Source organism: Balaenoptera borealis, assembly GCF_965194805.1.
Source record: "Balaenoptera borealis genome assembly, chromosome: 2".
Taxonomy (NCBI): domain Eukaryota; kingdom Metazoa; phylum Chordata; class Mammalia; order Artiodactyla; family Balaenopteridae; genus Balaenoptera; species Balaenoptera borealis.
In genome coordinates this window covers 39425469-39452523 of record NC_138867.1, presented here as the reverse complement: position 1 = coordinate 39452523, position 27055 = coordinate 39425469, and the positions used below count along the sequence as shown (strand labels likewise).

The window sequence follows — 27055 nt, the reverse complement described above, 5'->3', positions numbered from 1 at the left end:
TCTGAATAAGATAATATAGGTAAAAACATTCAATAAAACATACTTTACTTACTATTATTATCCCTTTAATGCATTCTACCCCTGTCAACTAATACATGCTGCTAACTAAACCAACTAATTACTGACACAGATTATTTCAGTACACACTTGAACCTACACACAAACTTTTAAATTCAAAACTTCAGTGTCATTTTTATGATTGTAATTATTACCTTAAATTTGCTCATTTGTTGTCACATAGAGTAATGTTTCTTGGGGTGAGAAGAGATAAACAGATATTTGCTTTTGTTAGGATTAATTTTTGAATGTGCCTGGCTTGTTTTTTTGGTTTGTTTTTCGGTTTTTTTGGAGGGGAGATGTTAGTAGGATTGCTTTTTTGCCTAATAAATTGTTGCTATTATCTTGCACAAAAAGAGATTTCCAGCTGACCTCTCTTCTGATACTTTGGATCACTCAGAAGTAGAAAATGAAAACTCCATCGGTAGGATATTAGTTTTCAACTCACTTCAAGGCCTCTCTGTGGATGAAGAACTCACTGCAGTCTCTCAAGAGTGGGAAAGAAAAGAAAAGGTAGAGGATTTTAATAAAATGGACGGCTGTGAACATCTAGAAGGAGGTCGTGGATGGTGAGGTGCTTTTGAGCTGAAAGGCACAGAGTCAAGCTCAGGTCAGCTGAGGCGACAGAGTCTATTGTAAGGGAGCACATGAAGAAAGGAAGCACAGCACACCACCTCAGGACAGTCAGAGGCCAACTTTGTGGTAAGCAGGAATGCCCCTTAGGAAACGCAGTGATTCCTGAGGTCCAAGAACCACTTTAGGGATACACCAGTCCCGTAACTTAGGCACTCTCTGGCTTTTCTGGCTGTTCATACCTTACTTTCAGTCTCCCCACGAGAAGGTATAATTAGGCCTATTAGTCACAATCCAATATAAAGCATCCCCATCGAGAAGAGTTCTCCAGCCAGGCCATCCCATGGGCTGCTGACCAGGTTACAGATGACTGTTTCTGAGATAGGCATCAATCTTGGAATCAGTTATCACAGATATTCAGAGTCATATGATAAAAGTTTACAAACTTGTACACACAAATAAATACTGCTTCTAACCAATTTGATAGACACGAGCTACTGGCTTAATGTCAGGTAGATTTCTGCGGAATGAAATTTTCTTTGGATGCCAAAGTTTTGCGTGATCTTCTCTGGATGCCAAAGGTTTGCTTGATTTTTTCCCAAAACAACCTTTCATCTTATCTTCACTCACAGCACAGTTACCCATTAGTGGTTTTCCTTTACATCTAGGTTCAAAATTGTGGATGCCTCATCACCTTTCAAGCTCTTTTGAAGCTTCTTTTCACAGGAATTCTTGGAAGAGATCATTTCTGGGTGCTATAGCTTTATTTCAGGCAAATTCCCATCACCTCATATCCCAAATTATTATCAAAACTTCTTTACAACTCTTTATTTTAACTGGTAAGAACCTCCCTCTTAGTTCCTTTTACAAGCCAATTATAAATTAATATTCTTGTGTCATAAAACAAAAGATTTGAAAGAGAATACATTTGCCTTCAAGAGAAAAAGAGGTTGAGTGTCTTTCCCATACTTGGCATGATATCTAGAGAGTTAGAACTCCCCTCTCTACTTCATATAATCTCCTTTCCTAAGACAATATTTTATAAACAAATTTCTTCCTTAAGAGCACTGCAATACCATTGTGGATTGAGACCCAACTTCTTATCTTTGGAGGAATATTCTCTATGCCTAATCAAAATCCTACAATCCTGTGAAGCTGCTGTTTTTGCAATTCCATGAAAACCTCCTTATAAACTGTTCTCTTAACCTGTGCTCATGATTATTTCATTCTAATGTCCTTTGTTTCCCCACCCCCCCCTTCCTTTTTTTCCTGTCCTCTCCATCCTCATGGTCTAAGCAGTGCAATTTCTACACTTCTTTCAGAGCCTAAGGCCTTTAATGCCACCAAAGTTGTACAGAACTGGATTTTTAGATTTTTATAAACTTTAAAGTCACTAGCAAACGATTTAGCTTTGGAATTATTCTCAAGCTTTTGTTATATATTGTACTTGAATTTCTAATTAATTATAAAAGCTTTGAGTCAGGATCAGTATCTTTCATTTCTTTTATATTTCCCATAGTTTCCTCCAACGTGCTGGTACGAGGAAATCATTCATTGACTTGAATTTATGCTATCCCTTAAATTCCATTTCTTTTTGTCACCTTTTCCCAACTTATCTTAAACTAAGAACCCTATTTTAGATGCAAATTTGACAGCTATAAGAATTCATTTCCAAAAAAAGTCCATCATTGGCATTACCTAAGAACTTGTTAGAAATGCAATCTTAGGCCCCACTCCAGACTTACTAAATCCTAATCTACTTTTCAGCAAGACACTAATGTGCATAAAGTGATCTTATGCGTATTAAAATGTGGGAAACACTGCACTAAAGAATCCAGTCTGAATCAGTTGACCATTGACTTTTACATTCAATAAGCCACGAAAATGTGTATTTAAATCTCTATTTTATCATCCACGTGTGTATGTGTGTTGTGTGAAAAAGAGAATAAAGAGAGAGAACCGGGGGCAAATTTGGAGACAAACAACATTTTTGCTGTAGTAGACTCACCTCATAATTATCTAGTGAATATATTTTCTATTTAGACTATTATTCCTGCTATACTTTTTTTAAATTTTATGTTAAACCACATAGGAAAACAGAGCTGTCAAGATATTACTTCAGAAAACACACCTGAGGTATCTAAGAGCCGAAATCATTTGATGAATTTTTAAAAAGCTGGCTGCTTTTTAAAGGCATTTATAATTCAAGGTGTTTGATTAACTTTTAAAGAGTTGAGTGCTGGTAGGTTTAAAATCAAAAGGAAAGATTTGGAGTGGTCTGGTAGATTTTTAAAGATGGAGAGAAGCAGGAAAACTGTGGTCTTACTCTTCTTAGCTTTGATTTTTTTTTTTTTTAATTGTTGGGTATCCTTTCTTTCTTTTTTTTTTAACATCTTTATTGGAGTATAATTGATTTACAATGGTGTGTTAGTTTCTGCTTTATAACAAAGTAAATCAGTTATACATACACATATGTTCCCATATCTTTTCCCTCTTGTGTCTCCCTCCCTCCCACCCTCCCTATCCCACCCCTCTAGGTGGTCACAAGGCACCGAGCTGATCTCCCTGTGCTATGCGGTTATTAGCTTTGATATTTTTATGTGATTTTTGTTCCAATCACATAACACATCCCCTTTAATCTTCTGTATATCATGTGGGCTAACATGGGGCTAGCAGTAATTGTTTCTTATCTACCCCATAGATATTCTGAAAATCACTGTGATAGTCCATAAAGTATCGTAATTTGCCAATGACAAGTAGTATAAATGTATAGTAGATATCAGTTTATAAATAGTATTGTGTGAAGCTGATTTTATGCAGACATTAGGTAGTTGAAGGGGTCACAAAGGAATTTAAAGACACAGACATCCTAAGGAAGGGGAAGGGGAGAGAGGTTAAGGAGTGAAAAGTATAAACCTTAATAGAAACCTCCACATATCCAACAGAATGGAACAGTCATGTCCTAAAAGTGTTTGTAATCAATAGGAACCAGATAAAAGATAAGCGCGACGTAACATCTGGTGAATAGGACCAATGCTCCTCAAAAAGATCTGGCTATTTGGGATGTTGTGTTCAAATGTGAGCACCTTGTTTTATGAAGAATGTTTCCAATCCGGTGTAAGTCTTTCTGCTTCTCATCAGTTGATTGACTCATTCATTCCTTGTTCCGTGAACCAAGTGATATTGTGTGACTAAATCTATGGTAAGGGCTAGACATTGCAGATGTGATTGTTGTACTTTTCATTGAATACCTTATAGTTTAGCATCGAGAAATATCATATAGACAAATAAGTGTAATAATGTGCTGTAGAAGCTAAGATGCAAGATGATCAAAGTAGAGTAGAGGCACAAAGATGAATTTTGGTGAACTAAGAAAAGGTGTCCATCGGTGTGAAGCCATCTTACTTGAGACAAGTCTAAAGAATTGGGATGGTTAGTTTATAAACAAATTGTTTATGAGAGGGTGGAGGATGTGGGAGATGGTTGTTATATTTCACAAATTTGGAAGGTTACTTGATCTATGAAGCATTACTTTTTCCTTGGTTCTAGCAGGTAGAGCCAAAATCACAGGAAAAAATACAGAGAAAGGAGTAGAAACATAAGGGAAAAAGGAACTCATGTTGTGAGAGTGTCCGTACTGTACTAGGCTTGTACCGGGCACTTTATTGGCACTTTTTTAGGTAAACCTCATAACAATTTTGCCAGTGCATAAGTTGCACTACTAGTTGCACTACTACTACTAGTAGTTGCACTACTACTAGAGTCAATACTCAGAGCCCCAGGTGACCACCCTAATCTTGTGTTTTAAGAGAAATAAATTGACCAAACATATGGGGAGAGCTAAGATTAGTTTGACAAGATAATAACTTTAAACGAATAAATAATCATAAATAACAGCATAAGCTGCAGCAGAGGACACTAATAATAGTGCAAGTACCACTGTTTCTCTGGGAATTGAAATATTCAGTTAGATATTTAGAAAAAAAAGCAGAATTGGGTTTTCTGTTTATTAGAATAGCTGTCATGCTATAAAATCTATCTATATATAATATACTAAATACAATATCTGTATTTGGAAATATGTTATATCTAATCTCTCAGAAAATTATTTTAAAAATGTGAAATGTTTCAAAATACATCAAATATCAATACTACAAAATTTACATCTCTTTTATGTTTTATCCTACTCTAAATTTCTTTAGATCCTTATTTAGATCCATTTGACACTTAAAGTGCTTCTTCTACCAGCCAAGTTTGATATACAAATTGCTTTAAGCCAAATGTTACCTCACCATGCCATAAGAGGTGATATTTTACTAGTTCACTAATATAAATATGGAAAGATTACAAATACAAATAGAAAACTAAAAAGTGATATTTCCTCTTGCACATTATTATGAGGCACTGGATTAGAAACCCAAATAATTTCTAGGAAATTAGTATTTTAATGCACAGCAGAGAATTACTTTTAGTTCATCATATCGGGTACAAAAGAAGGAAGCCGCTCTTGCTTAGGTTACTATGAGCAGCCGAGCACAAATTTTCCCATAAATTCTGGAAACTCAGGTTTAAACACTTTCATTACCTTACAAATTTCTGTCATAAGTTCACGATTAACTCTGCGTTACTGCAATATCAAGCTCTGTTTTAGAGGTCAGAGAAATATTTCTGAATTGCAAAATTCTTGAGGCCATTTGCCCTACCTTATAAAATGACTGTTTATATAGGTGACGGTAATGTCAGGTGGACTGAAATATTTATAATCAGGGTTAACTAATGTCAGCAAAAATAGCATTGGGTGGTTGATATATCTCATACCCTAAGGATTATTAAAAGTATATATATAGTGTGTGGTAGGCCAAATTTAATCTCCCAGGACACATTTCTTATGATGCTGAAAAATGGAAACAGAGATTTATAATACTCCTGTGATGGTATGCATTACTCTCTGTTTCCCTCTTGGGTAAGTGAAATAACTTAACCTGTAAAAAAAATAACTTATCTTGTAGAGAAAAACAGGAGAATAATGCAGAAATAAAATTAATATGCCAAGTTCCCATTACTTGTGCACTTAATTATCATTTAGAAATTTGTATCCAGATGAAAGGATATATTTCCAAGTAAATTTGTATTAAGATTTTTAAAGCAGTGATTACACCACTAGGAAATTCCTAGTTGAGTTCTCAGAGAGTAGACAAACAAGGAAAAAAAGGCAGAAAGATTGAAACAAGCAACAGAGTCTAGAAAATATGCCAGAAGACTCTGTTTTAAAAAGGTTATATCTGTAAGCTGCACTCAGCTTGTTCTTTGGGAGTTCAATTTTATTTCATTTTATATTTTATTTTATTTTCCTTGAGAAGTCAATCTGAGCACCCAAAAGCAAGTTAATTTTCTAGGTAGTGAGTAATAATGTATCCACCTTGAAGAAAACATTACCAAACCTTCTAGATACTTTCTTCCTTATATACATTGCACAAAAACCTCAAAGATATATTGTGCTGCTTAAAGAAGGTGCTTAAAGTGTTCGGCAAGTTCTGTTACAAAGAGAAGATACTCAGCAGGGGAGCCATTGTTACGCCGTCTTAAAATTTAAGACTAGAATTTAGTGTCAATCTGGGGTTTGTCCACTCTCGTTGATGTACTCATCAGCATTTTAAAACAATTTCTCTGGGCTAAGAACCCAAGGCAGCAGGCACTGTGAGGGATAAAATAATGTTCCTGTATGGTTGTTGTCTTTAAAATGTCTTAAACTAGCTAGGGAGATAAAGTCAATAGTTAGGAAACAAGTAGAAAACGCAATACAGGAAATTAAAAATAGTGATGAACTAATATCTACACAATTCCTAAGGAACCCAAAGGATACTATGAGATACAAATGACTAAACTGGTTTTTCTCTCTCTGTCTTTTATACACACACACACACACACACACACACAAAGTAAATACACAAACACTCAATCTGTAACACCTAACACAGGATTCCCTTCACTCAATAAGTAGATCCCCAAAATAACTTATTATCAAGAGAAAATTAATTTACAAAGAAACACCTACTCTATTCATATGGAATCTGGAAATTCAATTCATGAAATCTAAGATTCTTTTATGATCAGGTTTACTTTTTCTCATTGCTAAGTGTGTGGCATTGTTTATTTCTCTTCATGGTGGAAACAAAGAGTATGGAGGCATTAAAAGAAGAAAGGACTATTTAAATTGTTTTTCACACTGACCAGTGACTATTTCTAGAATATACCCTCATGAATATACCCTCATTTGATCTGTTTCTCACTAAGAAATTATCAAAGAGATGCTGAGAGATAAAGGCTGAAGAGTTTTATGTTGGGAATGAACACAGCTCTCTAGATAACTTCTGAAAGGACTTCGCTGGTGAAAATCTATATTTAGCCCTTAGTTTTTCCACGGGTGATTGAAACTCATTTTGTAAAACATGTTGCTATTTGGTTCAATGATTCATTTCAGCAAACATTAAGCACCTACCAGATGCCATGGAAGCACTAAAGATATAAAAATCAGTGGAACTTTAGATATAAAATATGACTGAAGTCTGAAGTTATGGATTAAATGTTGATAAAACTCTAGGGATATAATTGAATTTTACATTTTACAGATAAATAGATGAAGGTCCAGAGAATATAAGTATTTGTCCAAATCTTCACAATCAAGATCAATCAGTCTGAGGCTATAACACCAGACTCCTAATCCCAGGCCAATACTCTTTATACTACACCAAAAAAGAAAAAAATAATCTCTAAAATAACCTAAGAAATTGGACGTATGTTAAGGTAGCAGAATCAGCAGGTAACCATCACTGCTGCAGAAAATCACCAAAATAGCATTCTACTTCATTAGTTGGCAAGAAATCAACCAAATTGAAATATCAGTTTTCATTCAAAAAATCACAAAAGGTAAAGAATTACATAAGTACGTTGTATTTTAAATAGAATTGAATGAAGAAGTAAGATTTGCTGGACAATAACACCTCTGAAGTTTTCTCTTAAAACATGTACTCATTTTTTTTTATATAGGCCTAAAATATTATTTAAGCACCATCCTCTAGGAAGATTTCTTCTCATACCGAAGGCAGTATTTAACTGATTCATCAGTTAATTATGGGGACCTATACCATGTAACACACGTCCATCTACTCCATTTAGCTACATATATTGTATATCCATTATATGAGGACTCCAGACAATAGAAACCAGAAAATCATTTGCAAAGAATAATTTAGAGAAAACATGAATATATTTATATCTATGCTGAAATAAATCTATTTTTACTATATCTCCAAAATGACTATAAGTATTGAGAGTAGCTGTATTTTTTCTAATTTTTAAATTTATTTTTTAAAGTACAAAAGTAATATATAAATACAGGCTCGTTGTAAAAAGTATTCGAATAATTTTTAAGCATACAGAAAAGTAAATACAAATCCATTTCTTTACATAAGATGATCCTCAATACATGTCTTTATCTCTTCCCTTTCCAGAGACCAAATTAAAAGTAGTAAAGGAATACTGTGAAGTTTTGCTTTCACAGTAAAAAGAAAGAAATGTGGGAAGGAAGTCTTTCCCTCTCTGTGGACACTGTATGAGGATGTAAATTCTTGTAGTTGCTGCTTTCAACTTGTGATCATGAGAGGTTGGCCAAGAAAGTAAAGTCATGCCGGCACAGTGCCTCAGCATCACTGAGATACTAAATCCACACTAGCCCTGCCTCCCAGATTTTTATAATTAAGTTATTTTATTGGTAAGCCAGTATTATTCAGGTATTCTGTAACATGCAGTTAAGAAAACTTTTGGAAGTGACGGATATGCTGATGGTTTCAGAGGTACGTGGAGATGTCCAAACTCATCAAACTGTATACATTAAATATGTGCAGATTTTTGGTATATCAATTATACCTCAATAAAGCTGTTTTTTTGTTTTTTGTTTCTTAGCTTAGTTTTTTTTAAAGAGCAAGAGGGACATAAATAGTATTTCAAGACAAGAGAAGTGGTGTTATGGACTGGATGTCCTTGTCTCTCCCAAATTCAATAAGTTGAATCCCTAATCCCCAACGTGGTGGTATTTGGAAGTGGAGCCTTAGGTAGTTGAATTAGATGAGGTGACTAATAACTCATCTAATTGAGTGGGGTGGGAACTTCCTGATGGGATTAGTGACAGTGTTCTTAAAGGGAGAGATGGGGGCTCTCTCTGCCATGTCAGGATACAGTGAGAATTTGGCCATCTGCAAGCCAGGAAGAGAGCTCTCACCAGAACCCAACCATACTGTCACCCTGATTTTGGACCTCCAGGCTCCAGAAATGTGAGAAAATAAATTTCTGTTGTTTAAGACAATTTTTTTAAATTATGCTGGTTGTTACTGATGAAACTTGAAGGAAAAGTAGAGGGAACTTGGAATATAATGCTGAGGGCTATGACCAAGAAGAGAGCAAAGCTCCTGGCAAAACTCCAGAAAAACTGCTAGCTAAGAGAGTGTGATGACAGGGGGCCAACTGAAAAGTGAGGGGAAACAGTGACTTAGGGAAGGTCTCTGTGTGGTACAGTGGACTCTCTGTCCCTCCCTCGACATTGCAGAACAGCCTGTAAGCAAGCATTTATTATCCTGAGGAGAGAAAAAAGCAAGTGGTTCTTCTCTAAAGTAATTGAACAAGGCAGATAACTAGAACAATTAAGAGAGATGTTGGTAACCTTGGAGTACAGCCCTCCTCGTTCTGGCATTTAGGGAAATATGAGGATAAACTTCCCACCTGTTCACCCTGAAGAGAAACTGCAGGTCAATGAATGCTGCCACATCACTAGAGGTTTCATCCTCAATAGAAACGGACATCAACAGGTAACTTGAAGAACACATTCAACATACGAGGGAAAGATCTAGACACAGAGACAGAAACAATGATTCCAGAGTAAAGAGAAAGAACTCAGAAAACACAACAGAAACTAAAACATAAAATATAATAAAGATAAAATATAAAGACAAAACTTCTTGTTGTTTCCATTTTACAGTGTTATGGCAACATGTATATATAATTCAAAGTGTACAATTCAATCTTTTTAGAAATTTCCCAAATTATGAAACCAACGCTATGAAAGCCAAACCAAACAGGTTTAGGTTTTCATCACCCCAATAAGATTCCTCCTGCCCACTTACTGTTAATCTCCTTTTCCACCCACTTCCCCAAGCAACCACTACTATGTTATCTGTCACTATAGATTTCCCTTTTCGGGATTATTTACATCAGTGGAAGCATGTACTGTATGAACTGTCACGTGTTGCTTCTTTCACTGTGTTTGTGAAACATTCCGAGGTTCATCCATGTTGTAGCATATATTCATTATTCAAAACCAGGTCTCTTTAGCAACTACCAGAAGATAGAGGATATTACATCCACAACAAAAGAGAACGATACAATGAGAAAGCAACAAATATAGGAAAATGGAAAGCATTTGTAAATTAAAAATATAAGTGCCAAATTAAAAGTACATTAAAAGCGATGAAAGGTAAAGTTGAGGAAATCTCCTACACTAGTAATCACTATTTTTAGGTTTGTTTATATTCCTTCATATCTTGGGTTTTTTTCCTCTTCTGTGCACTTAGATATTAATTTTAAAGTAACTTTAAAAAAATAAAAGTTATATATCCGCAAATAAAAATAATTTAGATAAAGGAAAGTTGAAAAAAAATGTAAACAGTATATCTACATAAAGGAATATTTTTCAATGAGAGCAGTGCATATTGGTAGATTTTATTGTCATTTTTTTCATACTATATGTGATCATTTTTATCATGCTATAATTAAAACCTTGTATCCTGCTTTTCTCTGTTAAACTTTCATGACCATTCTACTATTAATATTAATACATAGACTTTAAAAACTTTACTTTTAGTAATTGTCACATAGTTGATTATGAATCTTGACTTATTATTCATTTAAGGCATTCCCGTATTTTCAGATGCATACATAAATACATAATGTATATCACCTGTAAATAACATGGTTCTGATTACAGACTATTTCCTTAGGCTAGATTGTCAAGTGAAATTTCTGGGTAAAGTATATGGATATATACTTTAAAATATATACATATTTTAAGATCTTTGTTATGTATCATTGGATTATTTTCCATGAGGCTTATAACCATTCTATATGACAACTTGTACAGATTTGAAAGCAACACTTAGCAATAAAAACATTTCTCATCAGTATGGTTGACATAATTTAGCAATCATAAGTTATATAATATGGCATTAGTACTATAGTGACACAGGAGTTTAATTTTGGGGTAGTGTTGAAAATACTTTTATTACATTTTTTTTTAATTAGAGTAGCTGACAAATTCCATCATATGATAATATGCTTTATGCTTAAACACTGACCAATAGAGATTTATCTTCCTACACACACCAAAGGTACACACACACACAAATACACACACACACAAACATGCACTCAAACATGAACAGTCCACAATATTATTTTTTCATTTTTAATCACATTTATTGTTTTCTTTCTAATTTTGCAAGTAATGAATGTTCATTGCAGACAACTAGAATTACGTAAAAGCATGAAGTAAAAAAGAACAATCACCCATAATCCCCATCCCCCAGAAATAACTACCATTAGCATTCTGATGCATTTCCTCCCAGTGTCTACATATTTTTTTTTAATAATTGAAGTACAATTAACCTACAACACTATGTTAGTTCTAGGTGCACAACTCTTTTAACCTTTCTACTAGATTTATGTTTGGTTGGGCTACTACCTTTAATGTATATTTGCCTTTACCAATGAGATTTGTTCTTTTATAACTTTCATATTTCTATTTCTGTCCTTTTCTTTTTTGCTTAGAGAAATACCTTTAACATTTCTTGTAAAACTGGTTGTGGTACTGAACTCTTTCAGCTTTTTCTTGTTTGTAAAAATCTCTATCTCTCTTTCCAATCTGAATGATAGCTTTGCTGGGTAGAGTATTCTTGGTTGTAGGTTTCTTCCTTTCATCACTTTAAACATATTATGCCACTCCCTTCTGGCCTGTGAAGTTTTTGGTGAAAACTCAGCTGATGATCTTATGCAAAGTTCCCTTGTGTGTAACTAGTTGCTTTTACTTTGCTGCTTTTAATATTCTCTCTTTATTGTTAATTTTTGCCATTTTAATTATAATGTGTCTTGGTGCGGTCCTCCTTGGGTTGATCCTCCTTGGGATTCTCTGTGCTTCCTGGACCTGGATGTTTGTTTCCTTTCACAGGTTAGGGAATTTTTCAGCTATTATTTCTTCAAATGTGTTCTCTGCCCCCTTTTCCTCTCTCTTCTCCTTCTGGGACTCCAATAATGCAAATGTTAGTATGCTTAATGTTGCCCCAGAGGTCCCTTAAACTATCCTAATTTTTTTAAAAAATCCTTTTTTCCTTTTTTCTGTTCAGATGGGTGATTTTTACTACTCTGTCTTTCAATTTACTGATCCAGTCCTCTGTATCATCTAATGTACCTTTGATTCCTGCTGGTTCAGAGGCTGCTGGCTGCTGGTGGGTGGGTTGGGTCCCAGCATGGCGGGCAGCATGGCACAGAGAGTCCCAGGGCTGGCGCTGGCCCACTGGTGGATGGGGCTGGGTTCCAGTGTTAATAGGGTAGAGGGAGGATTCCAAAATGGTGCTTGCCAGCATCAGTGTCCTTGGGGTATAATGAGCTCCCAAAAATGGATGCCACCAGCATCTGTGTCCTCAGGGTGTGTCCCAGTTGCCTCCTGCCAATCTAGGAGGCTCTAAAAGATCAGCAAGTAGGTCTGACCCAGGCTCCTTCAAATTACTGTTTCTGCGCAGGGTATTGGAGGGTGTAAGATTTTGTGTGCACCCTTCAAGAGCAGAGTCTCTACTTCCTACAACCCTCCAGCTCTCAAGAATGCAAGCCCCACTGGCCTTAAAGCCAGACTTTCTGGGGGTCATCTTCCTGGTGCAGGACCCGCAGGCTGAGGAGCCCAATGTGGGGCTCAGACCCCTCTCTCCCTAAGGGGAATCTCTGCAATAGTGATTATCCTCCCATTTGTCGGTCACCTACCCAGGGTAACGGGTCTTGACTATACAGTGTGTCTGCCTCTTCTACCCTTCTTGTTGTGGTTCCTTCTTTATATCTTTAGTTGTAGAAAATCTTTTCTTCTAGTCTTCAGATCATTCTCATCAATAGTTGCTCTGTATGTATTTGTAATCTTGGTGTACCCATGGGAGGAGGTGAGCTCAGGGTCTTCCTACTCTGCCATGTTGGCCCCACCACAATATTGTTTATTAAATTTGAAATGTTTACAAGCATGAACAGTAACAACATAATTGGTGGCTTGGGTGGCATTTCCTAAAATCCTCTCAATTGCCAGATTGGTTCAGGTGCACTTCTTTAGTACTCCCAAAGTGCCTGCCTTCTATATTATTGCTCTTACCAGCTTACATTTTAAATGAAATCTTAATTCAAATGAAGTTTTTCTTTTTACTACCAGCATATAAGTAATACAGAAGTAGATATGATGTTTGATTCATGTTTCCAGCCCTAACATCAAGGACATAATGCCTACCACAAAATTTACTCGCTATGTTTATCAACATGAACTGAAATTCTTTAAATAAGTTCAGAGGAGTGTGAATTTAGGCCTCTTTCAATCATTATTTTTCTTATTTCCTTTTGTTAGAAGACAGTGCATTTCAGAAACACTTCTCCCATTCCTTTTTTCAAATAGGTTATTTTGAAGCAAAGTTTCTCAATTATTTTAAATTTTTTAAAGAAGCAAAGTCTATAGGATTTTAATACATAAGTTTTGGGAAATGAAATAGAAAATCTTCACTTTTATCATTTATTTATCTAGCTAATAAGAAAATCCAAGTTTGCAAATATTTGCTTACCATATATTGGGAATCAAAATTTCAACAAAAGATTTTCCTTAGAAATTACTTAAATGAAAAGCCCCTCTGTGCATTTGGAATATAATTTTTATACTGATCTTACTGGGAATATATGAACTACATAAAGCATTCCTATGATGCATACATCTGAACCTGTGATTCAATTTTGCTTAATCATAAGGCTTTCTAAGCCAATGATTTTGGGCTCGCTTTGGTTTCTGTCTATATAATACCATCTGCTCTCTGCCTTCCAGAATTCATAAGAACTTCTATCTGAGAATAGTCTCTTCCTGTTTTCAACTCCATTTTGGATTTATTATTCTTTTTTCCGCATATTTTTGTTTCAGGTGAATTGGAATGGGAGCTGGAAGAAGATAATTTTGTTACAGCCTTCCCTTTGAACCAAAAGCCTCAATTGTTTAAAAAAAAAAAGAATATTTTAAGATTGAGTATTAGCAATTGGGCACTTTTAATTATCAGAAGGGATTTCCTGATAAAATAGAAAATGTTACTAATCATTGGTTTCTCACACCATGAGACTTTTTTCTTTTAGTTGTGGTAGGTCTTAATGGCCTTTTAAAGAAAATTGCCAAACAAATCTTTCTTCTTTGTTTTTATAGAGATTTGCCTGTTGACCAAGGGACGGCGCACTGCCAGTGTTCGAGCTGATACGTATTGTCGTCTTTATTCGCTTTCTGTGGACAATTTCAACGAGGTCCTGGAGGAATATCCAATGATGAGAAGAGCCTTTGAGACAGTAGCCATTGACCGACTAGACCGGATAGGTACTCTGTTCAGTTTTCTTCTTTGTGCACAATTCAGTTTTAATCTAGTGGGCTGATACATATTTGCAATCATAAGTCCCAAATGCTAGTATATAGATTGCTTATTAATTAACATAGAAATATAGAAATAGCAATTAGCTCTAGCCATATTTCTAGAAAGATCTGAGGCTCTATCTAACTTTCTCTTCTAAGTATTCTAGGTTTGTTTATTCATCTCTATTTTTGCTAGCCACGCAATCTGATTTCACCAGTGATACCAAAACAATGTGAATCTTAAGGTAAAAAACAATGATTAAAAATTCTACACAGCATTAAAATAGAACTAAAAATGCAATAGTATGAGTCTACATTACAAAATAAATTTTATCACAAGGTGTTTTTTTTCATTTTTAAGGATCAACGTTACATTTATTCTTATATTAAGAATTGAAAACTTGTGCATTTTCATTGTCTAAGTAGAAACTTCTTGAAATGTTTGTAATACAGACTCAAGCAGAAAAAGCCTTAATAGAAGTGCCCACATAGATGCTTTACTTTGCAAACATCAACTTATCTTAAAATCTTCTCTGCTCTCAAATAAAAATATGTAAGTTAGACCTTACTAGTTACACTAGCTTAAAGATTTGAATAATTGCCATAGTAAAGTTAGATCAGATTGGCTTGCTGTTAACTTCCCAAGATATGCTAGAACATTCTGATGTCAGAAGGTGTTATGCATTCATCTTCCACACCCAGATCTCCTCCCGCACCCTACCCTCCTCTGTCCCCTTTCCCTGCTTAACTCTACTAGCCTTCATATCTCAGTTCAAACATCACTTCCCTGTAGAAACCTTTTTTGACCTTCCACCCCCTTAGTAGTCTGAGTACCCTGGAGATGTTCTCCCATACTCCTGGGAAGTTCCTCCATCACAGCACTGCTTTTATTATTTAAATTGCTCTAGAGATGCTAAGCTTTATGAATGTAGAGATCATGTCTAATTCACTATTACATTCACAGTACCTAGTACACAATGAATATTGTTGAAGAGAGTTAGGGAGGGATGAAGGAATCAATGAACTCAAAGGAGATTGGGGTTGGGATCACTGGAAAGTAAACAAAGAGATACTTCAACTGCTTCATTTTTATTAAAGGTAAGGACTTTTGATTGACGTATGGTTGTGTCAGCTTTTCTTCTGCACTTTACGTCTTTCTTTTCTTCTATATTGGTAGGACAACAGACTGCATAAGGATCTGAAATTAGGTTAGGAGAAGTAAATGTAGTATTTGGACATTACCATTAGACACAGCACACATATTAAAAATCTTATTGATAACTTAGAGATGTAACAGGACGGAGTGTCCAGAAGACAGTGCCCATAAAAGAAGTGAGTATACCTAAAAGCATCTTTACTTAATTTGAAAATAACTTCCCTCTTTGTGGTATGTGAGTGTTCATGGTAGAGCCAGAGGAAAAAATATGAGTTTTTTTCCTAAGCCAGCTAAACATATTTTGCAAAAGCATCAAAATCAGGATATTTCAATAGAGAATTTCTGTTAATCTGATAGAGCATCACTTTCATCTAACTTATTACAGTTAATTTTTTATAAGAAAGTTTGCATGAAACGGTTGGCAATCAATAATATAGGCAATAAAATTGCTAGTGAGCACCAGTATTTGCATTTTTAATCTTCACAAAATTCTAACAGTGCATTAAAAGTGATAGTATTTTTCCACAAAGTCCCAGATACTTAGATTATGAAATGCTGACTATTCACATGATCACAAAGAAATATTATCCTTCTCAGTGTTGTGGCCATTGCTTATAAATGCATATATTATAGTTAATTAAGGGAATATGCAAAGTAAGCATTTATGTTTTCTACTAACGTAGAAGTCTTTGTTCTTTGGGAAATTAGGACAATTCTGTAAGGAGAGAGATAGCTATTCATTTTGGCAGTCATTTAAAATGATTGCCTTTCCCAGCAGCCAAGTAAATTATATCATACATTTCCATTTGAAAATATTCCTTGTTAGTTTAGATGTGATACTTTATTTAGTGATATGGCAAATTGATTTACTTTTCAGTTACCATATTTACCTAGGTGATGATGCCATTAAAAAGTCACTGATTTTCCCCTCTTACATCAACCTACAATTGGCGCTAATTGTTATTTTGCCAGAGAATATCTCCTTATTGCAAACCACTCCAAAGACAATAGCGAGAAGGAGAGGTAGTACTTACTGAGGTTCTAGAATGAGCTGAGAGCTTGCCATACATTATGCCCCTGGATCCTCACAACAACCTCTCAGAAGAGGAAAGATTATGAAATAGTTCTCAATCTGGCTGCACACAAGAATCCCCTGGGGAAAGTGTATTTTAAAGTACCAAAATCTGGACCCATGTCTGTTTATTCTGATTTAATTGTTAGGGTGCAGATGGAAATAAGTAACTCTTAAATCTCTAGCGATGACAAAAATATGCAGGTAGAGTAGAGAATCACTGGTGTAGGGCACTGGTCAAAAGCAAAGGCCTTTGCTTCTCAAACTTGCATGTGACAATTACCAGGGGATCATAGTAAAAGGCAGCATCTGGTGCAGCAAGTGGATGAGGCCCAGGAGACTTCATTTCCAGCAAACACTCAACGTGATATAGATGTGGCTGCTTCATATTCCGTCGTAAATCTGATCAGATCTACTGGTTTCCTGTCCCAGCTCTGTCACTTATTGACTATGTTTTCTTGGGCATTACTCTTAACCTTCTTATGTTCCAGTCTCCTTTTGGGTGAAGTGGGATTATGAGCACACTTACCGCAGAGTTGTGGATTAAATAAAATAAATCTGCCTAAAGCCTTGGGTAGGGTGCCTGTCACATAGTATGTATTCCATTGTCCTTTCTTGAAAAAGAAGCTTTAAACTGAAATCTTGATTTCAGGCCCATCCTGATCCAAATGCCCTTTCTTCTCCCAAGGTAGCCCTCATGCAAATCTCTCCATTTCTTCTGTAAAGATGGCTTTTGCCATATTACAGACTTTTCAACTTGACTCGTGTAGAAGGTAAGATTTCCCAGAAAGGTACAGGAAGCGTGAGAGACAGGAGCCGTGTGTCTATTTGGTGTCTAAAGGAGAGTGCTTGGCTTTTAAGCCTCTTCTATGAAACACTGCCATCATTCTGTTTGCAGGAGCCACTCGCGCTTGGAATTGTCATCAGTCACTTATAGACTTTCTAAGTGCCTATCTTCCTTTCGCTGACAGGAAAGAAAAATTCAATTCTTCTGCAAAAGTTCCAGAAGGATCTGAACACTGGCGTTTTCAACAATCAGGAGAACGAGATCCTGAAGCAGATTGTGAAACACGACAGGGAGATGGTGCAGGCAATCGCTCCCATCAGTTACCCTCAAATGACAGCGCTGAACTCCACGTCCTCAGCTACCACCCCGACCTCTCGCGGGAGGACACAGTCTCCGCCGGTGTATACAGCGACCAGTCTGTCTCACGGCAACCTGCACTCCCCCAGCCCCAGCACGCAGACCCCCCAGCCGTCGGCCATCCTCTCGCCCTGCTCCTACACCACCGCGGTCTGCAGCCCTCCCGTTCAGAGCCCGCTAGCCACTCGAACTTTCCACTACGCCTCCCCCACTGCTTCCCAGCTGTCACTCATTCAGCAGCAGGCACCGCAGCCGCTGCAGACCAAGCAGCAGCCCCAGGCTCCACAGACACCCGGCGGCGGCTCCGCACCGAAAAACGAAGTGCACAAGAGCGCGCAGGCGCTTCACAACGCCAGCCTGACCCGAGAAGTCAGGCCCCTCTCGGCCTCGCAGCCCTCGCTGCCCCATGAGGTTTCCACCCTGATTTCCAGACCGCATCCCACTGTGGGCGAGTCCCTGGCGTCCATCCCTCCGCCCGTGACCACGGTGCACGGCTCGGGCCTGCAGCCAGGGAGCAGGGGCACGGTCCCCCAGCGGGTCACCCTGTTCCGACAGATGTCATCGGGAGCCATCCCCCCGAGCCGAGGGGTCCCACCGGCACCCCCTCCACCAGCAGCCGCTCATCAGAGGGAGTCTTCCTCAGTCTTACATACAGACCCAGAGACAGAAAAGCCACGATTTGCTTCAAATTTATGATCCCTGCTGATTGTCAAAGCAGAAAGAAATACTCTGATAAACTGAGAATATTCTCAGATCTTATTTTATTCTATCTCCTGATAGATCCCTATAGCCTACTATGAAGAGATATTTTAGACAGCTCTGGCCTACATGCAAAATGTAAAATATATATATATATATATACACATATGCTATTAAATCTATATCTAAAAATCTCAAGAAAAGTTCAAAAGACTTGTTTAGCATTCAGTGTTTTATGTCTTCCTTTCTTTAAATCATTAAAGGATTTAAAATGTTGTTGTAAGATTATTTATTTTTAACCTACTTTTACTTAATTCCTTTGATATATGTATTTCTCTATTTTATGAAGAGTTCTTGGATTCAATGGAAACAAAACTCTGATTCTAAAAAGGCAACTCAATTGAGCTACTAAACAGCACCAATCAAAACTCTTCTCATTAGCAGTGTCTCTGCATCTAAATTGTTAATCATTAGTTACGGAGGATTAAATAGCAAGTCCCTTTTCTAGATCTAAATTGTATTTTGGTGCTTTGAATTTTGAATTAGGTTAAAGAACACACCATATGCTTGGCCATGGTAGGAGACTAGCATTGCCACTGTTATGACTGTCTCTAACCACAAACATGTCCATTGATCTTTCAGAAAGCTGAGGGGATATTTCTCTTCATGTGTTATCGGACTTTTACCAAGACTTAATCAATGTTAGTTGTAAATAACTTTTTCAACCCAAACAAAGATAGCTATTCTGTGCTGTGTGAAGGTAAAAGTCATCGTTTAAGAACTTAGTTTTATTGCTTCACTTCAAAACTTAGAGTTTTAAATTTTACAAAACCTAATTGTGACAGTTACTCAACTGTAATGCAATGGCTTGAAACCTACAATATTATTTTAACCTGCAATGTTTTATGCAAAATTGTATGCTCGATTCTACAAATTGCTTGTCTTACACCAAAGATCATTACTTTTCTTCCTTCTTGCCATAATCAAGCATCTGAAAATAGTCCCTGCATGCTTTTTGGAAAAAAAAAAATACGTTCAAAGCAGTCATTGTAGGGAAAGGCTTACAGTATTTCTCATTTCTGGAAAAGTATAACCATTCATTAATTGCCTATCTTAAAATTCCTATAAGGCTGACTTGGATCTCTGACTTAAGTATAGAAGTGAGGTTTTCACTTTCATTTAATGTTATTATATTATTATTATTATCATCATTTAAATACTGATTTGTAAACCACAGCTTGATTTGGAGTTGCCAGTGTGTTCTGTGTCTTCACTGTAATTGGTAGTTTACTGCGGTGTTAATTTAAAAAAATAAATACACTATAGCATCATATCTGTTTGGGAACACACACTTCGCTCTTTGTGTATTGTAACTAAATGGTTAGTAAATCTTAAGACATGTGGTGACTAACATAGCCCTTAGGTGGGAGGTTTGTTATTTTATATGTGCTGAAAAAAGTACAGACATGGTGACAGCAAGCAGGGGTCAAACTGAATGTCTGTGAGCATCGTTTTTCTTGTTTGTCTGTTTCCTTGACTCTTTTCATGATCTGTGAACATCTGCTTCTTCTCAAAGAAGTCCCTTAGAAAGCATTTGTGCCTAACACATCCCACGAATGTGGTGATGACAGGAACACAATTGGAAGATTCCTAATAACCGACTTCTGTAAATAACCCCAGTTAAGAGAATGACCTAAAGTGGAAGTCTTCCGTATCTCTGATACTGGTGATACATTTAAGAAGAACTTAACAAAGATTACACATTAAATGGGGCAGGGCCTCCAGATAGACTTGAGGACAGAAAACAAAAACAAAAACAAAAACAAAAGCAAAAACTCTAAAATGGATCCATGCTGCCTGTTATGCCTTTTATGGATATAATACTTATAATATCAAAATGAGTTGTTGTGTTTAATTTCTAACAGATCCCAGCTTGTGTGGAAGGAATCAACCGTGCTAGTCAGTGTGATGTTATCATGAATGTGCTGGTGACCTCTGATGGCGCATCAGGGACGGTGTGAAAAAGGGACTGTTCAGTCTACCTAGAACCTATGTGGAAGCTGCAAGACCATTTAAATATCAGTACAAAACTCTTTTATTTTATTAAAATATTGAGAATTAACTTCGATTTATTAAGATCATGTATTGGTCCTTTAAATTATTAAAGGTTTACATTTGATAGGACTTACGGGTTTGGTAGTGAAATATTTTTATATATAAATTTTTTTTTTTATTTTGAGCACTATTGGGAAACCGAAGCAAAATTGAATTGCATGGTCTTTCAGTGCAACCATAAAATTTTTATTCACTTTGTAATAGAATGGACAAAAAAGACCCCTAAGGTTTATATGTCAAACTAATAAAGTGGTACAGGGTAAATTAAATACATATATATGTATGAATATATATACTTAGGTTAAAAAAAATTGACTCACATTCCTGTAACATAAAAGTCCATTGCTAGTTGAAAAGTGACCTCTTTTCTCTGTACATAGGTAAACCCATAAGTATGGAGTTTTAAACTGTACAGAAAGAAATGTATGATTGAAAAGATTGGTCTTTCTGCTGCTGGGAAAATAGTAAAATAGCTGATTCTTACAACTGTATGATCAGGGATGAGTTAGAGAATTTCTTTTGTCTTTGCTCAAAGCCATACATATATAAAGATTATTAATAAATTCAACAGAAAATAAACTAAAATCATGAATATTTTATTTTATCAATATACTCTAATCAAACATTTTGTTTTATTAAAGAGTACAGATTTGCCTCTGTCTTTCTATCTTTACATCGTAAGATTTCCAAGAGGGCTTTTACTTGGTAATCATCGTAAAATTAATTATAGGTATTCTCTAACTGTAGAAAGAAAAGGACTTAAATAGAATATGGATTTTCCAGCTATTCCTTTGTTTTTTACCTCTTCTGTAATGTACAAGTTGAGGGTTTTTTTCAGTTCTTCACACTGTACTTCCTTAGCACGTGGTGGTTGTCCAATTTCAAAATACAGTCATTTCTGTGCTATTATTGGATAGGGGGATGAGAAATAATTGCCCTATAGTTTACATATACAAACCTATTCTATGATAGCCTTCGGTCTTGCAAAGCCTTCGGACGGTGACAGAACCTCCACATACAAGTGGATTTTGAATCAAACCCAAAGCGTGAGATAGAGTATATTGCAGTGAGTTCAGGATTCTCAAAAACTCTGAGGAAAAACGGCAGGAGTGCAAACAGATTATAGTCATCAAATAAATAGCCTGTCTCCCTGTCTCTATCACCACTTCTTAAGTGAATAATTCCCAGATGGATGCTGCCCCACTTTCCAAAGGTGGTTGCTTTTCCAGTTACAAACTTAAACGAGCATAACATCTGGAAGACACTATAAAGTACACAGTCGAGTTACTAGAATAATCCTAATGGACTTGGGTGATCTAAACAATATGATGTGTTTTGAATTTTAGGTGTATTATTTCAAATCCTGAATTATTTACACTTCAAAGTACAAGCGATCTCTACTGTCTTTCAGGCTTATTTTTAAAGACTCCACGCCTTTTCTTTTCACTTAAGTGTTTATATTTGTTAATTTTACTATGCTACTTTGCCACTGTGGATCTCACTTTCATCATTTATAACAAGGTTTCTCTCCCTTCTACCTCTAGCCTTCTAGAATATGTGCCATAAAACCCAGATGTGATTATTTTGTTCCTATGCACTACACCAGCAAAGTTTTATTCCACGCTCTATTTGAAAAATTGCTCATACTGTGCAATATGGAAGAAATGAGGTCCTTATAGGATGATTGGATGCTGAGCATCAATAGCTGAAAGGAATGGTCAGAAATTTTTAAAAGTGTGACTGGCTGCATGCTCTGAATTGTAGTTCTTTTTTTTTCAGCATCATGTGCTTCTAACTCAGATCTTTTCTTTTTTTTTTTTAATTAATTTATTTTTGGCTGCGTTGTGTCTTCGTTGCTGCGTGCGGACTTTCTCTAGTTGCAGCGAGTGAGGGCGGGCTACTGTTCGTTGCGGTGCGCAGGCTTATTGCGGTGGCCTCTCTGGTTGCAGAGCACGGGCTCTAGAGCGCAGGCTCAGTAGTTGTGGCACAGGGGCTTAGCTGCTCCGCGGCATGTGGGATCCTCCCCGACCAGGGCTCGAACCCATGTCCCCTGCATCACAGGTGGATTCCTAACCACTGCACCACCGGGGAAGTCCCTGACTTGTTAGCTCTATAACTTTATTCACTCTGTCCTTTTTCCAAGAAAATAGGACGGAAGAAAGAAGATTTGCTGTTGTATTCAGGGTTAAGTATACCTGCTACTGACACTCAAAAGCAGTGACTTTCTTAAGTAATTTTGATCCTTTTTAAAAAATAACATCTATATTTTATAAACTGGCCAACAGTGAAGTCAATCATGAAGAAAATCTCCGCTTTTAAAAGAGAGCAAAGAAAGTAGAAAGTACCTGGCCTAAATTCATCAAGGATTTATAATAGAAGCAAACTGGCCATATTCCTCCTCCTCCCATTTTGGAGTTTTTCACCAGAGGCCACATTCCTTCCTTCTCTGGGAGCAATTGACATTTCCATTAATATCTGTCGTTTTGTTCTTCATCATTTCCTTCATAGCTTCAGGGTGTGAAAGCATGAACTTCTCTATACAGGAAAATTTTTATGATATATTCACAAGTCTGCCACCAAAAAAGATAATTTTATTATAATTGTTTAGAAGAAAATATTAGTGATTTTGTAATACTCGATTGCTTTTCAGTTTTGATAACTCCCTCAATTGTACTGAAAAGGTGTAGTTTTGAGTTGCTCAAAGTATGATATTCTGATATCTAACATAATGAAGTATTTCATTTGAGAAATATTAAATAGTATTTAATGGATAAAAAACTTGCATATACTATATAGCATATAGTCTCCATATAACTCCATGCTAAAAATCAAAGATAGATATTAACAATATTGGCTTATAAACAAGCATATGGAAAGATTCAAGTGATTGTCCTCTTCACAGTAATTACCTTAAAATGCTAAACATATATCCCAAAGCCAGTAGCATGAGTCAAAATATATTTGACCACCCAATTCAGAACATCTAAGGACCAGTAGCAAGTTGATATGAGTATCCTCAACTGTGGTTTATCTCTACTTGGTAACAGTAAATTCCATTTTGGGAGTCAGCCAAAACTCATTTGAAGTCCAATTTTCTTCATACAGTCAATGATCTAGCTTGGCATCACTATTTGCGATCAAAAACAATTATGATTATTTTTATGTGTGGCTCATAAATTGTCTCTGAAGGCCTTTTAGACATGTTCCAAGACCCTTTAGATATGTATAGCTTCCCAAATTCAAACTCTCAAGATTCTAAACATCTGTAATATTTATCTATAAAGGTCTAGTAACTATAGCTTTATATATAACCTAAGGGTTTTTGTTTATTTTTTACTCTAATAGAAGAACAATGATCAAATTTATTGATTTGGGCTTATTTTGCATAGTTCTTTTTGAAAGGATGATTATTTACCTTACATATGACATCCTATATTTCTGTGAATAAACAGTATTAAATTTTAATTTCTCCATATTTGAAACTCTCAGAAAATAGCTTCTTAAGTTGGTAACTGTAATGAAAGCTTAGTCTTTCCCAAGCTAGTTTATTATTAGCCTTTACGTGAACCACATAAGCAGAATTCTACTACATGATTTTGTTAATTACTCCAAGATATGAATGTTTGCAAGCTTTGAGACTTTATTTTTTTATTAAAACAATTTGTCATATAAATTGATTACAAACATATGTCAAAATTAGTTCAAACTTGACAAGAGAGTTCTGAGTAAGCCAATCCAAACATTCCATCTAGGTTGAACTATTTTGTAAGAAAAATAAAAAGATCAGTTTAACAATCATTTTTTAGAAAATTATCTGGTTAAAGATTATCAACCTCTTTATAAATTTGAGTATTAGTAGAGTGAGGAAATATTCCCAGTAAAGATCTTAACTTCCTGAAATTCTGTCAGAAAATTGCTCAAGCATTTTAACATGAATGGTAACTGCTTTCCAAAAGGACGGTAAAATATGTCCCAGAAAAAGTTCTGGCCCTAAGTAGGTCTAAGAAATACCTTTTTCCTTTAAGTTGTAAAATATATTGTATGACAATAAAAGGTAAACTTTTCTGCACACTTTTCAAGTGACTTCAATAATTATATCTACCTAAAGAATTAGTTTATAGCTGCAAAATGTTGTGTCTGTGATAGCCCATCAAAAGTAATTCCTATTTTCTCAGCATATTCTCAAAACACATGTTTCTTTCATGGCAAAAAATAGCATAGTTTCTTGCAAAAAAAAGTTGTGACACTTCTAAAGATGCTGCATCTCTCCAGATTAGGAAGTATTTGACAGAAAGGCTTATGTTCTATAAGGAGATCATGACTTTGAAAATTTTGAAAACTGACTTTTTCATTTATTTTAGATCTGAGAGGAAGAAAAATTAGGGGAATTGACCACCAGCCAAAAACTGACACTTCACATCTCCGTTCTTAAGCTATCCTAATCTAATCTTCTATACATCAACGCAATTCAAGACTTCTACCTCCCCACCTTACCAGGAATTGTTTTAGGATCCAAAGGGGCTACAGGCCCTTGGATTCACAAGGAAACAAACTTTGCCAACAATATACATTGGAGGAGCAATTCAAGTACAGTGCATGAAAAGAGGAAAAGTGGCACTGAAGGAGATCAAATATATACATGAAAAGAGCTTTAAATATTCATTTTGATAGTGAAGAGTGTCACCTTATTAATTCTAAAGAACAAAAAGGAATATGACATAGACGAGCTTATGAAGATCTACTTTAGAATATGTGGCATAGAATTTGGTTCATTATGGAGGGGGCTGATTGTTGTCTTCACTTATTACCACATTCTCTCTTCCTACTTCCTTTCTGGTGTATTTTCATAGACTCCTCAATCTCTTTAAAGATGTTTTCTATGAACCTTTTGTAACAATGTATCTAATAATCTCCTTATTTGTTATGACAAGTCTTCTCAAATAATCACATACTCTTGTTTATAATGTAGCTAAAAATGTATTCCTTAAACAAAAATATGCATTTCAAAGGAAGTCACAAAGTTTTATAAGTAACAAATAAAATAATGAGGCAGAACTAGTTAGTTTATAACGGTGAAAGTGAAGGGAGAAGCCATAGGTTATAAGAACTCAGTTTCAACATATTAGAAATATAAGATACATTAGGAAGGAGGAAATTTCTGGAAAACATTGAGATATTTTTATGCCTGTGTTTCAGAACTAATCTTACATCTTATCCATGAGATATTAACCAGAGCATCAATATAAATCCTGGGTACTTCCCTTCAAAAAAAAGTCACTATTTTGGAGAGGGGAGGGTATAGATTGAACTAAGACTGTGAAAAGGTCTGAAAATGTGGCCTGTTCAGAAATAAGAAAGAACTAAAATGCAGCTTTTCAACTGAAAAAAAAGCAAACCCATTGGTGGACAAAGAATGGCTCAGCAGGAGGGGATAGCTCTAGGTGATTAGGGCAGGACACACAGAGGGTTTCTGCTACTGCTAGAGCATACCCAAGAGTGAAAGGTTGTCAAAGGATTACAGAACTTAAACACAAGAAATCCACTAGTACTATATACACTCACACAAAACTGCATACTATCAAAGATACATATCGTCTCCTGTACTTACAACAGCAGAATTCTTTTTTGTTAAGAGCTCCAATCTAATGGGTACCAATCCCTAGAGTGTGTGGGTTTGTATAGGCAAAAAGGGAAATAAAAAAAAAAATTTCTGATGTAACTATGTACTAGTATTTATACATTAATTTTTAAACTATTTTACCACAAATACCTTTTTATAAGGTCTGATTCACATTACACATAACAAACAACATGTATTCATTAAAAATTTGTTTTATTCCTTCAATGACACTCATTTCAGAAGAGTAATGGGATTATTACAAAATATTAGTTATAAAAAAGGGGTATAGATAGGGTTAAGAACCATTGTCCTAAATACTGATATGTATAGGGATTTGTGCTGTAGTCTCTGTATTAACATTACTGCTAAACAGATTTCTAATTTTTATATAACAGTACATTTTATAATAAAAGTAAATATTTGGTGTTGGGAAGAATAAACGTGAGTAAGAATAGGCAGCAGCAAGGGAGAAGTTGTCAAATTTATTTGAAAATAAGAATTGGACTATATTTCCTACAGGTTTCCTATTATCAGATTTATAAAATTTAAAATGCAGAATATAATTATTAAAAATAACCTAGAAGTAGAAGGATCATGGGCCTTATTTTGCAATAATTAATTAATTAATCAATTAATCAACCACTCAGTCTTGCAGACTGCCCAGTAGTAGCTGATTCTTTCAACAGCCGGAGGGCTCACCAGGATGGTAACATCTAAAGAAGGTCTGTTAGTCCTTTTATCCATAATATTTCCCTTGTGTTGCTTAGAATTCTGCTATTTAATCACTCCATTTGGTTTCATTTGTGTCCATTTCTTGTATACATGTCACCTTAGTGGTTCAATCACACTAAGCCATTAGTTCTACCTATAATTTAGAACTATATAATTTAGAA

At 35.7% G+C, this 27055-nt stretch overlaps 1 protein-coding gene across 1 annotated transcript in view; it reads left to right on the top strand.

Annotated features, from left to right (window-relative positions):
• HCN1 (hyperpolarization activated cyclic nucleotide gated potassium channel 1) overlaps nt 1-20239 on the top strand; it is a 364692-nt gene extending 344453 nt beyond the window's left edge. Inside the window, exons 7-8 of the mRNA XM_082382251.1 lie at nt 14159-14323; nt 17556-20239. Of these exons, the coding sequence (XP_082238377.1) occupies nt 14159-14323; nt 17556-18424 (1034 nt within the window). The 3' untranslated portion in view covers nt 18425-20239. The remainder of the gene's footprint in view (nt 1-14158; nt 14324-17555) is intronic.
• Nucleotides 20240-27055: the final 6816 nt, after the last annotated feature.